At 36.5% G+C, this 16877-nt stretch overlaps 1 protein-coding gene across 1 annotated transcript in view; it reads left to right on the forward strand.

The window, feature by feature from the left end:
• PRKG1 (protein kinase cGMP-dependent 1) overlaps window positions 1–16877 on the forward strand; it is a gene marked incomplete at its 5' end in the record, with an annotated part of 1033183 nt that overhangs the window by 66590 nt on the left and 949716 nt on the right. The window contains one exon of the mRNA XM_080912438.1: window positions 11492–11658. Coding sequence (XP_080768564.1) covers window positions 11492–11658 — 167 coding nt within the window. The remainder of the gene's footprint in view (window positions 1–11491; window positions 11659–16877) is intronic.

Raw genomic sequence — 16877 nt, forward strand, 5'->3', positions numbered from 1 at the left:
GCTAGTAGAAGATCATATTATTTTTGTGCTGTTGAATGCAAGTTTATTTAAAGGTTATGATAATTATTCCAAAGACTACGTTTAAGAAACATTATAATTGCTTTAAAATGATTCATTTATTTGCTGATTATAAAAATCAAGGTTTTGTAACAACCACATGACCATGTATAACATAAACGAGGTATGGGGCTCTTGGGATGGACATAATGGCATCCAACTATGTCCTGAAGTTGGGGTTGCTCAAGATGGTAACTAACTTAATGAGTGTTGATTAATAAATTATGTTGACCTTTTTGGAAGCAAGCAGTTTCTAAGAGGCCAGTTATTCAGCTCATTGAAAGGTTTAAAAATGCTGTGTGATGTTGTATTGCAACTAGTCATGTTTTCTTTTCAATCGCTGTCCAGTTTTGTTTTGTGGGCATCTGGACATCAGTGACAGGGTTAGGCTTATTAGATGAAACTACATGGTTAGTATACTCTGCAGTGCAGTGAGTATTGTCTTATTTGATCTCAAGCAAAGCACTTTATAGCACTACTATGAAACATAACAGTAGTGCTTCTCTGATATCAAAGAGGGTGCTTAGAGAGCAAGTGTCTGGTCTGGACTTTTTTGGAGACTGATATGTTTCACACTACGGTCAGTTCTGTAAATGACTGGATATGTGTGTTCATATCTGCACAGATGGATGGTGTGAATAGTTGGGTGGAAAGTTTTAATATTGACTCTTTCAGAAATTAATGAACACCTATAAATATGCTAATTTATCTCTCATTAATAAAATTCTCTCTGGCCTGTCAATAGCTAACCTGTGATTTCAAAAGCTGTTTGACCTTGTTCTTAGTCTCTAATAATGAGAAAAAGAGCCTATGTTACCCTCTAAGTGACATTGTAGTTATAAATTTTCCTCTTAGCACTGCTTTCATTGTATTCCATAAGTTTGGGTATGTTCTGCCTTCGTTTTCATTAATTCCTAAAAAGTCTTTGATTTCTTTCTTTTTTTAATTACTACTTTCTCAAATAATGTATTTACATTTTTTACTCCCTCCCCATTTTTTAATTGGAAATTCTCTGCATTTACATTTCAGATGTTATTCATTTCCTACAATCCCATCCCCTCTTTCCCTCCTATTGCCTCCATGAAGGTTCTCCCTCTGGCAACCATCCTCTTTCACCTCAGCACCTAGGCATTCCCCTATACTGGGAAAATGATCTTTCACTGGACCAAAGGCCTCTCCTCCCACTGATGTCAGAAAATGCTGTCTTCTGCTGCATATGTACCTCAGGCCATGGGTCTTTCCATGAGAACTCATTGGTTTGTGTTTTAGTCTCTGAGAGCTGTGGTGGGTTTCGTTAATTGATAATTTTATTCTTCTCATGGGGTTGCATACTATTTCAGCTTCTTCAGTCCTTTCTCTAGCTCCTTCATTAGGGTCCTAGAGTTCAGTCTGATGGTTAGCTGCAATTATCCTCCTCTCTATCAGTATGGCTCTGGCAAAGCCTCTGAGGAGGCATCCATATCTGGTTCTTGCTAGTAAGCACTACTTGGTATCAGCAACTTTGCTTGGGTTTATTGGGCACATATGGAGTGTATTTACAGGTGAGGCCATCCCTGGATGATCTTTTCTCCTGCTCCTCTATTTGTCTTTTTATTTTCTCCCATGAACAATTTGTTGTTCCTTCTAATAAAGACAGAGGCATCCACTTTCTGACTTTCCTTCTCTTTGAGCTTCATAAGTTCTGTGGATGGTTTCTTGGGTATTTCAAGCTTTGTGGACTAGTATCCACTTATACGTGAGTACACACTATGAGTATTCTTTTGTGACTGGGTTACCTCACTCAGCATAATAGCTTCAAGTTCCATCCATTTGCCTAGGAATTTTATGATATCACTGTTTTTGATAGCTGAGTAGTACTCCATTGTGTATCTGTACCACAGTTCCTGTATCCTTTACTCTGTTGTAGGACATCTGGGTTTTTCCAGCTTCTGGCTATTATAAATAATGCTGCTATGGACATGGTGGAGCATGTGTCCTTGTTAGATGTTGGGACTTCTTTTGGGTATATGCCCAGGAATGGTATAGCTGGGTCCTCAGGTAGTAGTACTATGTCCAGTTTTCTGAAGAACTGCCATACTGATTTCCTAAGTGGTTGTACCAGTTTACAACCCCAGCAAGAGTTGAGGAGTATTCCTTTTCCACATCCAAGCCAGCATCTGCTGTCACCTGAGATTTTGATCTTAGCCATTCTAACTGGTATGAGGTGGAGTCTTAGGGTTGTTTTGATTTTCATTTCCCTGATGACTAGGGATATTGAGCATTTCTTTAGGTGTTTCTCAGCCATTCAGTATTCCTCAGTTCAGAAGTCTTTGTTTAGCTCTGTGCCCCATTTTAATAGGATTATTTGATTGTCTAGAGTCTAACTTTTTCTTTCACCCAAATTTTATAAGTGACTTTATCCAATTATCAGAATCACTGAGAACCTGTCAAGAAATGATCAGTATAGGGATCATGTATTTACACACCAAGTTGCACATTCAGAAAACAGTTTGTTTGGATCTCTAAGCAGCTCCATCAACTTTCTGCAACTTTTGAATCCTTGACCTAAGTGTGGTTCCAGCCTCTTCCTGTACATGATAAAGGATGCATTCTTCATCCTAGATGGATGGGATCATAATATGGGACCATATTACATGCACTGCTCAGGGAAGAAGTGATGACAGACTTTTCGTGATTTCCAAGTGTCAGACCTAGTCTAAGTATTATATATATAATAGAATATGAAAAATCAACAAATATACATCTTTGATATTATACTAGTGTTACAATTTGCACTTTACAGATGAGAAAACTGACACTCAAAACAGTTAAGAAACTTCTGTGGATGTTGCAGAAAGCAGAAAAGCTAGCAATTAAACATAAGCAGGACATCTCTGAGTAGCATGGTTTTAAGCATCATGTTGCTTCCTAAGCTGGATAGTACTCTTGAAATAATGAGGAAAACAACAGGAATGGAAGGAAAATAGTAATTCACTGCCCAGTTACAGTCTCCATGGTGTTGGCTTTCCATCTAGAGTCTAACGTCTTAAGTTCTCTGTATATATTGGATACTAGCCCTCTATCAGATACACGATTGGTAAAGATCTTTTTCCAGTCTGTTGGTTGCCATTTTGTTCTTTCAACAGTGTCCTTAGCCTTACAGAAGATTTTCAATTTCATGAGCTCCCACTTGTCGATTCTTGATTTTAGAGCATAAGCCATTGGTGTTCTGTTATGTGTTCTAAGATCTTCCCCACTTTCTGTTCTATTAGTTTCCGTGCACCAGGTTTTATGTGGAGATCTTTAATCCACTTGGACTTGAGCTAAGAAAGGATCAATTTGCATTGTTCTGCATGCTGACTGCAAGTTGAACCAGCACCATTTGTTGAAGAGGCTGTCCTTTTTCCATTGAATGTTTTTAGCTCCTTTGTCAAAGATCAAATGACCATAGGTGTGTGGGTTCATTTCTGGGTCTTTGATTCTATTCCATTGATCTACCTGCCTGTCTCTGGATGTTTTGGGTTAGAATCTTTTTGATTTTTGTATTTTCTCTGACTGTTGTGTCAATAACTTCTCTGGTGTTTTCTGCTCCTGAGATTCTCTCCTCCATCTCTTGTATTCTGTTGGTGATCTATGACTCCTGATGTCTTTCCTTGGTTTTCCAACTTTAATTGTTTTCTTTTGTGATTTCTTCATTGTTTCTATTTCTGTTTTCAGTTCCCTCACCTGTTTGTGCTTTCCTTTAGCTCTTTAAGTGATTTTTGTGTTTCCTCTTTCAGGGCTTCAGATTGTTTCTGTGTGTTCTCCTGGCTTTCTTGTACTTCTTTAAGTGTGTTATTTATGTGCTTCTCGAGGATATGAATCATCATAAATCTTGGGGGTTTTTTTTGGGGGGGGGGTGGTGAGTTGGTATAGCCACTATTTGCCATTTGGGAGAACTGGCTTTTAGTGTTGCCAGGTTGTCTTGATTTCTGTTTCTTAGATCTTTGTGCTTGCCGCTTGCCATCTTGTAATTGGTGATGCTGGGTGATCTTGTTATCTCTTACTGGAGCTGGTCTCTCCTGTGGGTCTGTGGGCTCGTGGGCTCCAGTAGACTGTGAGTTCTGATAGCAGTGCCCAGGCCTGTTGTAATTGGTTTGGCTCTGACCTTGAGGTGGAAGTGTCTGTTTCCAGGCAGCACTTCCACCTGTGCCCTGAGAGTTCCGGGTGACCTTTCCCTGGATAGACAGTGGGAAGGGAATATGGACTTACCTCTGGGCTCATGGGTGAGAACTGTCCTAGGGCTCTTCAGAGTGCCCAGCAACCTGCAGACTTTCCATGGGCCAGTGTGAGTTCTGATGGCGATGGGTTGGCTCTAGCTCTGGGTACACATAGAGGCCCATGGGTTCTGTAGGGAGAGCGCTCCTGTGTCTTCCCTGGGTGCTAAGTTCTCTGTGGGCAGGCCAACAGTGCTGATGGCAGTGTGCTTGATCTGCCTGTGGCTCCGGGCTGAGATGGAGGCCGGACCAGTCTGATTCCAGACCGTACTGCGATCCCTGTGCCCCGAGAGTTCCTGGAGGTCGTCCCCAAATGATCAGTGGAAAGAGAGCCTGGGCTAGCTCAGTGGGGAGAATGTTCCTGTTTCTTCCCTGGGCGCTTAGTTCTCTGCAGGCAGTGTGCCCTCGATTTCTTTATTTCTTCCTTGACCAATCTGTCATTGTTTGCCTTCTATATGTATGTGGGCTTTTTGTTGTTTTAAATGACATTGTAACAAAATCATCTTTTGGCTAACCAGCTTTCACTATTATCAGTAATGAGTTCTAGAATCACTTTAATGTGATTTCATAATTTATGGCACTGGAACCAAAATTTCTGTTTTAGAGCTTGAAAAATATTAGACAAAATTACAACATACCAAATACATACCAAAATGATTAATGTTATTAGTTACTTATGAAGATGATGGATGTCATAAATTTCAGCCTGGTGAGACCAATGTTTTGTATTAAACACTTATTATGTCTGTAAAGGCCCGGTGCACTTTTTTTTTAATTGAACAACTTTATTTTAAAAAGGAAAGATCAATGTACAGATTTTAAGCATTTTTGCACAAAATTATACGAATACATTTTTGTGTACTTTTTAATTCCTCATGCACATTCTTGTTGTAAATTTGGAAAAGTACTAACCAATTTGGTACATGTGAACATCCAGACTTAAATTCAGTATAGACAGGTTTTTAATTTTGAAGAAAGATCAAAATTGGTCAATATCATTAGCCAATTAGAGTCACCTTTAAAAGCAGTCAGCTGCTCTTATTAGTTCTTAGCCACATTTAACCTGTTGAGTTGACTCAGGAAGAATGCTGTCAGGGGGAAGATACGTTCTAAGCAAGTTCTTATCTGAGTGGCAGCCAGATAACTGTTTCAAGAGATCTTATTTATTTATTCTCTGATAGGTGATTGATTAAATATTTCTTAGCGGGCAGGTCAAGTTATCTTTCTGAAGTGACTCCCAGAATTAGGACTGTCAGGAAGACTTCTAAGGACTACATCTTGGTGAAAGGGCTGCTGATTACCAAGTGGGATAAAATTTGCAGACTCTAGGCTATGGTGAGCTTAATTTGTATCAATTGTGTCTCCTAAGATCTGAGCCCAAAGCTGACCATTGAGAATTAAAGGGATTGATTTATTATTTTATTTAAATGGTTGATTATAGAAGTTTTGTGTTCGGTTATTAGATTGTTTTGGCTGGTTCCCATGTTTCGAGAGAACTTAATAGCTGTGACAGTTTCAATGCCCGGAAGTTCATTCTGCACTGAAGAATTAGAAGTAATTCCCACTGTGCTAGAGAAGGCTACATGTAGCATCATTATCATTGCCTTGGATCTAATTGAGGGACTGTGTCCTAAAGACAATTGTGAAGATTTCAGGCCTCTGGAGATAATTTTTAAAACCATAGAGAACACTTTATTTTGTTCTTGGCATGTGGGAATTGTCTGAGAGTGCTTGATTCAAGATAGAAATAAATGCAGCTTTTCTAGACAGTCATTCTCTAGTGAATCAATTAGATACTCTCCTTGAAAGTCCAATAAAATGTTTTGGTATTAGTATCCATTGATTGACAAAATACGTGATGAAATGCCCTCCCCCAAGAACTCAGTTATCCTCTGACATAAATACTTATTCTTTGTGCCTAATATATTATTATGAAATACTACCTCTATTGTAATTCTTCACTGGATGTCTATGATTTGGGGGATAAAGTTAAACTTTTTAATGGCCTCCGCATTTCCCTAAGGTAGCAGTTCCATTCTTGGGAGGGTCTTAAAATAACCCTTTCACAAAAGTCAGGTAAGACCACTGGAAATATCAGATGCTTATATTACAATTCATAAGAGTAACAAAATTAAAGTTATGAAGTAATAACAAAATAAATTTCTGGTCAGGGGTCACTACAACATAAGGAACTGTACTAAAGGGCCACAGCATCAGGAAGGTTGAGAACCCATTGCTCTAAGGTCTGGCCTCTACCCTCCTCAAGGATTCATGCTCTCATTCTTTTCTCTTGACCACTTAGAGCTTCAGTCAAGTGAGTCTCTGGTTTGACAAATTACACTCATCCCAAACTATGTAGCTTCTACCTAGTTTTCCTCCCCAAACTGATTAGATTGTTGTTCTCTGAAGTTTCTGAAATGGAAAAAGACAGTGCTTACCCCTCATTACAGGCATTCCTTGGCCACTGAAGGCCTTTGGGACCTCCCACAGAGTCTGTCATTCCTCATTCTTGAAACAACTCAATAGACAACTCTTAGGTTTTCCTGATTGGCTATATAGTATCCAAAATATAAAAATCCTCTTATTAGGTCAAGCAAATTAAGTAGGTTGTGTTTACCAGTAGATAATGTTGGATCCCTTGTTTGAGAAAATTGTTGTATATTCTCTTACACTCGTTCTAGAATTGTCTAATTTTGCCTGCTTTGCAGAAGCTTTTTTTATTGAAGAAATAGGAAAATTGACATTTTGATTCACTTATCTAAAATTTAGTTTAAAAAATTTGCTCATTCTAACATACACTTATTCAAGGATATTGTGACATCTGATGAGAATTTTAAAGACAAGCTTATCTCTTTAGGTTGAACTATACATAAACCCCATTTAATTCTTAGGATATCTGGGAATAACTTACAACTCATATAAAAATCTATTTGTTAGGTTTCCGTTTACTTCAAAAGCAGGTTGTTTTTCTCTTAACTCGAAGTTGCCTATAATATGAATATTTAAACCATTAATATCAACACTGCTAAACACTCCACACCCAAAGTGATTCAGGATGCTCTACTCTGTTCTGCATTGCTAATATTTCAGAGGCTGATGGTTGGATGATTATAAAGAACTTTAGACATTGGTCCAAAGGAAGCTAGTTAATGTTTTGCAGTTTGGATTAAAGTTACAAATTTGGAATATGGAAGAGGAAAAGTTATATATATATATATATATATATGACAGATAGGAAGAATGAGAAAGTGGAGATCTTTGTGCATGCTTCTGTTTGACAGGCTTGGTCATGCCACTGAATTCATGAAGAAGGTTAGCACATGCACTCTGGGTTAGGAGAGACAACTAGCTAATATCTAGCAGTTCTAATGTCACTTCCCTCCAGACCTCTGGCTGTGTTATCAGCTCAGTTGATTTCTTGTGCAACTTCTGTATTAGTGATAGTGTCTTCAGAGGAGCAGGAACAGTCCAAGAAGCATTAGTGGCAGGTCCTGACTCATCAACCTTCAGTGTTGAGAAAGGGTACTGGGGATGGACTTGATGGTCCTCATTCCTGTGGGAAAGGTCTGAAATGACAGTTAAAAAGAGAAATTGGGCTTTGTGTGTTACTTCCTGAGAAGACCAACTTTGAATTCCGTCTTAGTTAGGGTTGGTATTACTGCCAAGAAACACCATGGCCCCAGCAACTTGGGGAAGAATTGGTTTATTCGGCTTACACTTCCATATCACAGTTCATCACCAAGGAGTGGCAAGACAGTCAAGCAGGGCAGGAATCTGGATGCAGAAGCTGATGCAGAGGCCATGGAAAAGTTGCTTAGCTGCTTGCTCCCCATGGCTTGCTCAGCCTGCTTTCTTATGGAACCCAGGACCACCAGAATGGGACAGACCTTCTCAAACCAATAACCAAGAAAATGCCATACGACTTTCCACTAAACAGATTATATGGAGGCATTTTTCTCAATTGAGGCTTTTTTTTTTTTTTACAGTGACTCTAGCTTGTGTCAAGTTAACATAAAACTAACCAGAACAAACTATATCACACAGAGGCCTAAACTTTCAATCTTGGTGTGATGTCAGAGATACATTATTTGTGATATCTCATTGACAAAGCGTGTCACTTGACCAAATCTGTGTGGAGGGATAAATGATAGATCATAGGTCGTCCATTGATCAGCATTTTACTTAGTGTATGAAAGTATTTCTGTTGCACTGGAGAATGAAACCAAGGTTTCATGAATACTATCACTCTAGCTTCAGAATTCATATGAAGCTTACTAAATTTGCTTGGCGCTCATGCTGGTGGTGTATACATATGAAGCCTAGGGTTCTTTGCTGCATAGACATGAGATTAAGTGATCTCCATCAAAAATGAAACTTGATAAGTGTGTGCCCCTGAGATGCACTGATACAATGCAGTAAATGCTTGGGGGAATTTGGATGACTGCTTGGAAGGGTCTTAGCGTTTGCTTTACCATTTCTGTATTCATAATACAGGTCAGTAGCACTCCTTTTGAGCAAATGACTTTCTCACATCGCCTTTAAGTAGAGTGAATTATTTTCTCTGAAGAGGGTTTTACTTCTAATCTTTCTATGCAGTTAAAACTTAGATCTTTATGAAATTCTATTAGTATTTTCTGAAGGATAGGATCCCATCCAAAAAAAAAAAAAAAGGATTTTGGGTAGATAAATCTAGTTTCTCTTACATTAGGAACTATGAACCCACTGGACAGCCTTGTTTCTTGGCCCAAATAAAATATGAAAAAAAACCGTAGGAAATAAAAATATGATAGTATTTGATAAAAATGAATTTCTTTGAGGCAAAACTCTGGTATTTGGGAAAATACTTATAAATTAAAACACATGGAAGTGAACACAAAGGTGCCTCTAGCCTTCGTTGTGGTCAGGGTGAGGAAGACAGGTGTGCAAACTACATGAGGACAACTTTTGCATCTTGTTTGAAGCTCTGAAAAGAAATAATGCAACTTTTGGCCTGAAAGAAAAGTTTTTCCATACATGAGAATTTAAAACTAAGTCATAACACCAGAAATCATGCAGCCACAGAACACTCTGCCCTCAGAAAAAAGACTTTAAGAATAAAGACATCCTGAGACTCTTAATAATGTTCGAACTATCACCATTGCTTCCTGAAGTGAAATCTTTGGCCATTAGTGCTCTGAGGGTTTCAATCCTATAAAAGCCACCTCCTGAAGAGCCATTTCCCAGTTGCCAATCACGGCTGATGATCAGCAATTAAATAGGAAATAGATTAGTTTTATTTTTCTCAAAGTAGTTTACTATTCATGATGTACTTTTGACATTTATACATAAAAATGCATGTCCATTCTAAACTTCAGAAACAGGAAAACTTTGTAAATGTAGAAAAATAGAAAAATATAATTCTGTCACAAAGATCATGAAGTCAAATTTTCCTTTGTTTCTTCTTGATCTTGTTTCAATTCTGGATTAGGTATGATGGGACAGTCCTCATATTGCTGCTTCTGCAGTAAATGCCAATACCAAATTTATCCCTCACTTGTTACTGAAAGTAATTTTGTGTTGTCACGAGGCTTCACATAGAGACCTAATATATATTGGTTTGCTTTTGTTTTTTTTTTTTTTTTTTTAAAGTCATCTTGATATAATGAAAATCTAGAAAAAGCGAGTACAGTTTTGGAGCAAGCAAGGATAGCTCGGGGCCTGGATATGTGTTACTTTAAAGCTTATTATTATTTTTAAGAAATTTCATTACACACATATATACCCTAAAACAATTCTCTAGTACCTTTTCACTTAAAATATTACGGCTTTCCTTGTGCTTCTAATGCTATGCATAAGTGGATATTTTATGCATACTGGAGACTGTAATCGAGTTGCAATATCTTTCCTTGCTCTTCCCCTAACTTTCCAATATACCTCCCCTCTGCTCTCCTCCAAATCCATGTTTAATTGCAGCACAGTCATCTGTTTTCAGAGATTGTTGTATAAATAGAGTTGTAAATACTTTCGGTTTTCTGTATGTCTTTTTCTAATGTAAACCAAAATTGTTGTGAATTAGTGTGTGAAGATCAGGTCAGTTGGGATTAGCCTAGATGAGAAGTGGGGAAGGGGTGAGGAAGGGTGTTGCAGTCAGCCATCCCTACCCCAGCTTGTTTCTCTGATTACCCCTTCAGGGGAGTGCAAACAAAGGCCAGCTTGTGTTTCTATTTAAAACAAATTCATCTTTTAATATAAAATTTCACATGTGCTGCGTTATCTGTATTACTAACGTCTCTGCTTCCTTTAAACTCAGTTTCCACCATGTACTGACTGTTTCCTTCTTGACAACATATTTCTTCACATTGATTCCTCTTGGGTTTTCTTTTTTAATACTCATAGTGTGTGCCGTGGAGCTTATTAATCTTCAGGGAATAAAATGATCACATTTTTGAAGTTCTGAAGAACTTTCCTGCTACCCATAGAATCCCTATTGCAGAATTTGTTTTTCTTTTCCTACTGACTGTATTTAATTCCAGTTCTGGCTCCTGCAGGTTTTGGAATATCTTCTTCCATGTAGTTCTGTCTTGTCACCCTAAATGAAGATGCTCAAAGAAATATTTTAGACAGAAGCGAGACACTTAGATTAAAGTTTGTCACCTTTCTGCTAGTTGTTTCAATCAGCTAATTAGGAATCCACTCCAAAAAAAATCTCTAGCCAGAGTATCTCACAGGAACTCATATCACAACTGACATTAATACTAGAAATGTACAGAAGAGAGCAAATTAAAACATAAATTCTAGTAAATGATGCATACAAAACTTGTGATTTCTCTCTTATAATATTTAGAGTAAATTGATTTCTTTTATGATTTTGTAAGTTTAATGATATTTATTCTTAGGCCAAATTATAAGTTTTAATTTAATATAAATCCATTGAGTTTTTTTTTTTTTTTTTTTGCAACCTTTGTGGATTAAAGTGTTGTAAAACAAATTGAAACTATATGCCTGCTTTGGGTGCGTTGGCAACTTACCAAATGATAGTTTACTGAATGGAAAAATTCGCTGTTCTCTTTCTGCTGTCACCGTACTTTGTTGTCAGGTCTTTGAAGAAGACTCATTTGTTGTGTGCCTCTGTTCTGCAGCATACGGCATGGCTCCAGTGAGCCCCGAGAACTGTGAAAGCTGGTCACATGTGTCAGTAATTCCTTCCTCTCCTGCTCTAGGTCGAAGGATCTCATAAAAGAGGCCATTCTCGACAATGACTTCATGAAGAACTTGGAGCTGTCACAGATCCAGGAGATTGTGGACTGTATGTACCCCGTGGAATATGGCAAGGACAGCTGCATCATCAAGGAAGGCGATGTGGGTTCGCTGGTGTATGTCATGGAAGGTACGGTTAGTAACTTGTTCCCCCGCCACTTATTCCTTTCCCATCTTCCGAGCTGCCCAAGGATTGCAACGTACTCTGTGGGACAATTCCTGTCTCCCTTTTATTGGGAAACATTTTGACAAAGAGCTAAAATGCTACTAGGTACCATGCTTGTGTAATTTATGAAGTTTTGGTGTTTAGAATATTAATATGACGACTTCATATGTTTTCACACCTGGAGGACAACAATGGTGTGAAAAGAATACTGTTTTGCTAACTGCATGAGACTGGACACAGTTATGCTGCCAAGCATGCTGAAGGTGCTTCAATGGTAATTCAAGTCTTTTACATCAATTAGCACATTCAACTCTACACTTAACATTTAGTACAACACCAGGTTTCCTGTTGTGATTCTCCCAGATAAGGATGGTGTTTTCGGTCACTTTCATATGTATCACAGAGTCATTAAAAAACTCATGGCATGTTAGCTGCTAATTAATAAGAGGGATTATGTGTGTGAGACTTTGGGCCAGAAGGCCCACAATTGTGTGTTTCACAAAACCCTTCGGAAACTGATATAAAAATGTTTTGATTTAAAATTTAACCATTTTCTATGCAAATATGGTTTATGCCTGGGTAGATTTTAATATTGATTGTTTCTAACTTGCAAGTTTTAAAACTGTTTTTTACCTTTGAAGAACAAACCTGAGATGATTTGTGGACTAGCAGAGAAGAAAGCAAGTCCAGCAATGCATGTGCTATAAGCTGTTGAGTTCATTAGGCATGACCAGTGTCCACTCCAGAGCATCCATGTTGAGTTATTTATGACTTCCATAATTTCCTTCAAGCTTAAGGATCACAAAGAGAAAGGGTATGCTGGGACAATTCCTACTTTCTCTGGGTTTCAACAACCCAGTTTATAAAATGGGAGATCCACATGATAGCATCGGAATATATGATTGGTTGCATAATTGCAAAAGGTTGAGAAGGCTTCTAGTGGGTAAAGGTTAAGAATGTTTTTCATCAAGAAAATAGCTAAAGCAGACTTTGTGGTCTGAGGTATCATTATTACCAATATTGATAGTGTCCATTTTGTTTTTGTCTTTTTATGGGATTATTAGGAGGTTAAATAAGATAATTTATGTTGGTGGTTACCAACTGGTAGGTCACAACCCATTTGTGAGATGAATGACCCTTTCACAGGAGTCACCTACAACCATTGAAAATAGCACATATTTTACAATTAATAATGATAGCAAAATGACAGTTACAAAGTAATAATGAAAATAATTGTACGGTTTGGGGGTCACCACAACACGAGGAACTGTATTGAAAGACCGCAGCATTAGGAAGGCTGAGAACCTCTGATTATTCTGAATATTTGATGCAAAGAATAACACCTATAAAATCATAACGTTTTATTTATTTCTGTTAAGTGTTTGAAAATATAATTAAAATTTTGTGTGTATTTGTGACTTGCATTTAATTTTTTCTTTGTAGTCCTCTGGAATACTAAGGTTTTACATTGTAATGTCTTTTGGCTTTTCCTTCAATATTTTCATATTTTGCTTCCACATCCTAAGCATCTTCTAAGATAAGCTAAGATTTCTTCTGATAAAACCAAAACATAGTAGGTACAAATATAAATATTATGCACCTTAAAGAGAATTATAAGGGTAGGAATAAATTCATGGGGTAGGCATGCTGTGAAACAGTGTGAACAGGCAAGGTAGGGAAATCGAAAGACATAAATAGCAGACAAGAATAGACTATGAAACTAGAGGCGTTCGCCTAGGAATCATAAAAAAGAGGCATGACATTATATATGTCAGTGATATCACATAATTTGATTTTTCAGATATTGTACTAGTAGGGTAACTATTTAGAACACAGCTATTTTATAAAACAGGATGAACTTTTGGTTTGGTTGTCTTCAAATTGTAACCACTGGTTTTCTACTACAGCAATCAATATGTAAAACTCATGTCTTGAGTTTTTCTCTATCTTGAATATTTATTAAAAAATAAATTAACATAAAACCTATAAAATCTACATTTGTCATTACCTACCTTTCAAAGTGAAAGAATTGTTTACTTTTAGCTATATGACTAATTGAATGTCTAGAAATCCACTATAGTGACCATGGTTTTTAAACATTTCACATACATAGACTTTTTCTAATTTTCAAAACAGTCATACATAAAGGCTAAATGTGTTACTATGTTTTGTAGAGGGGAGACTGAGAATCAATAAGGATGTGCTATTTTCCAAGTCAATCATGGTAGTTAAAATTTATCCTCAGGAAATCTTGACTCATAGCTTAAGGTCTTAATTATCGGGGTGTGTAAGGGTTATATAGAGAAATAGAAAAAGGTATATGTGTGTGTGTGTGTGTGTGTGTGTGTGTTTGTGTGTGTGTGTGTGTGTATACACATACATACATACATACATACATACATACATACATACATACATACATACATACATACGGGATAATGTGACTGTGGAGACTGTCCAAAATGCTCAGGGCTACAATTGCTGAAGGTTGTCTACTGAAGATTTTCCTTTTCTGAGGTGAGAGATCGCCTTTTTGTCTAATGAAGTCATCAGCTGATGCATAGACTTTCACTCTCATTTTCTATGACGATAAACCTCACTCCAAGTTTACTCTTAAACATTGCTGTCATCTATAGTATACCTTCAAAGAAATGTCAGGAGTACCAATTAAGTATGTGTCTGCTCTCCTTGGCTATATCAAGTCTACCTTATACTCATTTGGTATATCTAAAACACAACCATATTTAATCTTTAAAGACAATGAGCAACAAAGTCATATTCTAGCATAAGGAGCTACATGGTACACCTAAAAACATATGAACTCTTCTCTCAGAAAATAATCAAAGTCCCTGTGTGATATTACTTTATCTTGATGATATAATATAACTTAAATACTATAATGTAAAATTAACAGTATTTAAATACTACCATGTAAAATTAGTTAATTATTCATAGTTTAAGGAAATTAAAAAACAAATATTTCCACATATTCATTACAAAACATGTAAAAATTTTATCAGAGACTATATTGCTTCATTTAATAAAGACAATATAAACTTTTACTTCAGTCTTAGTAATGATTGCCTTAGTGTAATTAGAATAAATTATTTATTTTTCATTGTTAGATTAACTAAGCAAAATACCATTATAATTACCCATTACAACCTCTGCTTAATTCTATTTTTAAAGTAAGGACTTAAATAATGCATTAATATTCATAGTCATGTTGTGTTTATGCTGTTGATTGTCTTTAATAAATTCAATAAGTGACCATAATTCTATAAACTGATAGCAACTTTTCTACAAACATATTAAAATCAGCTCAGTGTAACTTCTGCAGATCTTCTGCTTTTATCTTTATGCAAAATTAATTTAAACTAAAAACTTTGTTTTTAAATTTTTACAAATTTTAATTGGGGAAATGTTTTGTGTAATTTTTTTAAACCAACATATTCGATCTTCTCAAAGCTTATTCAGCAACATTCTTGATATCGAAGGGTTCTTTTTATTTGTGAACATTAATATTTTCAAAGAGTATAGCATGGTACAATAAATAAATGGACTCTGGAAGGTCATTTACGAACCTACTGTCAAGATGTTTGTGAAAACACTCAAGGAGTTGGCAAAGAAAATCATACCAGTTTTCAAGTTTCTCTGTAGTGAACTGATCCTTTCAGACACTTAAAATTACAATTTAGTGAAAGTAGTACTTTCAGAAATTCCATGATATCCTCCAAAGAAAGGTAATTCACAAATCCTTTTTCATGTTATTGTTTGACTCTGTTGCATCTTCTGGCGGTTGGGTGGTATGTGTTTATAGACTCATCGGACAACACAAAAGAAACTGCAAATCTCTGTAATGGTAGGGGAAGTATGCTATCTCCTCTACTCCTTTCTGTCTGTGATCAATATCATAGTTATATTATTATTACCTTAAAGCGTCATTCAGGTAGCATAACCATTTTCAGTAGAAATCTTACTAAAATCTGCAACACTCATGAGTTTATGTATGTGTGAGAGGTATGTATGCTTCAGTGTTTTTGTTTTTTTTTTTAATAAATAGAAAACCAGTAAATTAAAAAAAAAGAAGTACTTTCAAATGTCATCAACAGTTGTTTAGGATTAGCTTCCTAAGGTTATAGTATAGATTTAAAGAAAAAAAAATCTGCCCCCAAATCCTTATACATCTCAAATATATAAATTGTTTAACATATATTTTATAGCTTACATTCACTAAGAAATGGACATTGGCCTGTTTTAGGATGTACTGTTTCTTAACACTCATATAATGATTTTCTTTTCATTAGAAAGGTAAACCTCGGTTTACCCTCATTTAAAATAAAGTTGTGATTTAGCAATTGAATCCAAAATCTGTTCAGGAATTTCATCTGATGTTTGAGTCCTGGGGGTTGCTGATTTGTAATAAGAGGAAGTATTCGATTGGCTTAGAGATGACAGCCATGTATGACTTTGTGGAAGCAGACTTCATGCTCTGTTTAATCACAAGTCTCTTAGAGTATTCTGAGAACTATGTATTTAAGTTATCGCTTTCATTGCTATTTCTTTTATAAGATATTTATGAATGACAACTCATTTGAGTACTTTCTTGCCACACACTGTTTAGTCATTTGCCAATTATTAAGATCTCTGTCTTTTTATGAATTATTTCATGAGATCATCTGTCTACGTGTTAGTATATAGAGAAGAATGAAGTATATGGAGAAGGTAGATCCTTGGACGAGATTATCCCACAAGTATATTGACATATAAAGCTGAGCTCATTTATTCACTAATGCTATCTTTCCAAAGATCAATTAGAAATGCAACATGGACATATATCCCAATTCATGGACTCACAAAAGATGCACACTATCAAACTTCAGGATGAGAAATGATATTATTGCAAGAAGGGGAAAAGTCGGCTAAGGCTGAGTAGGAACAGCCCATGATGAAAGTGATCCAGGACTCGGTTCTTCAGATCTGCTGCCAGTGGGGCTCCCTGCCGTTCCTGCACACTCAGATGTGTGCTACATTCCCTACAGACAACCTGGAATTAATTTGTGCCCTCCTTAGTTCATCTTTTCTCATTGAAGGAATCTGTGATTTGTCTTAACTCTTTCTTCACCACTATGTACTTTCTGTTGAGTATTGCACTCTTTGAACATTCGATATGCCATTTTTTT

This window comes from Micromys minutus (assembly GCF_963924665.1).
Source record: "Micromys minutus genome assembly, chromosome: 2".
NCBI lineage: Eukaryota > Metazoa > Chordata > Mammalia > Rodentia > Muridae > Micromys > Micromys minutus.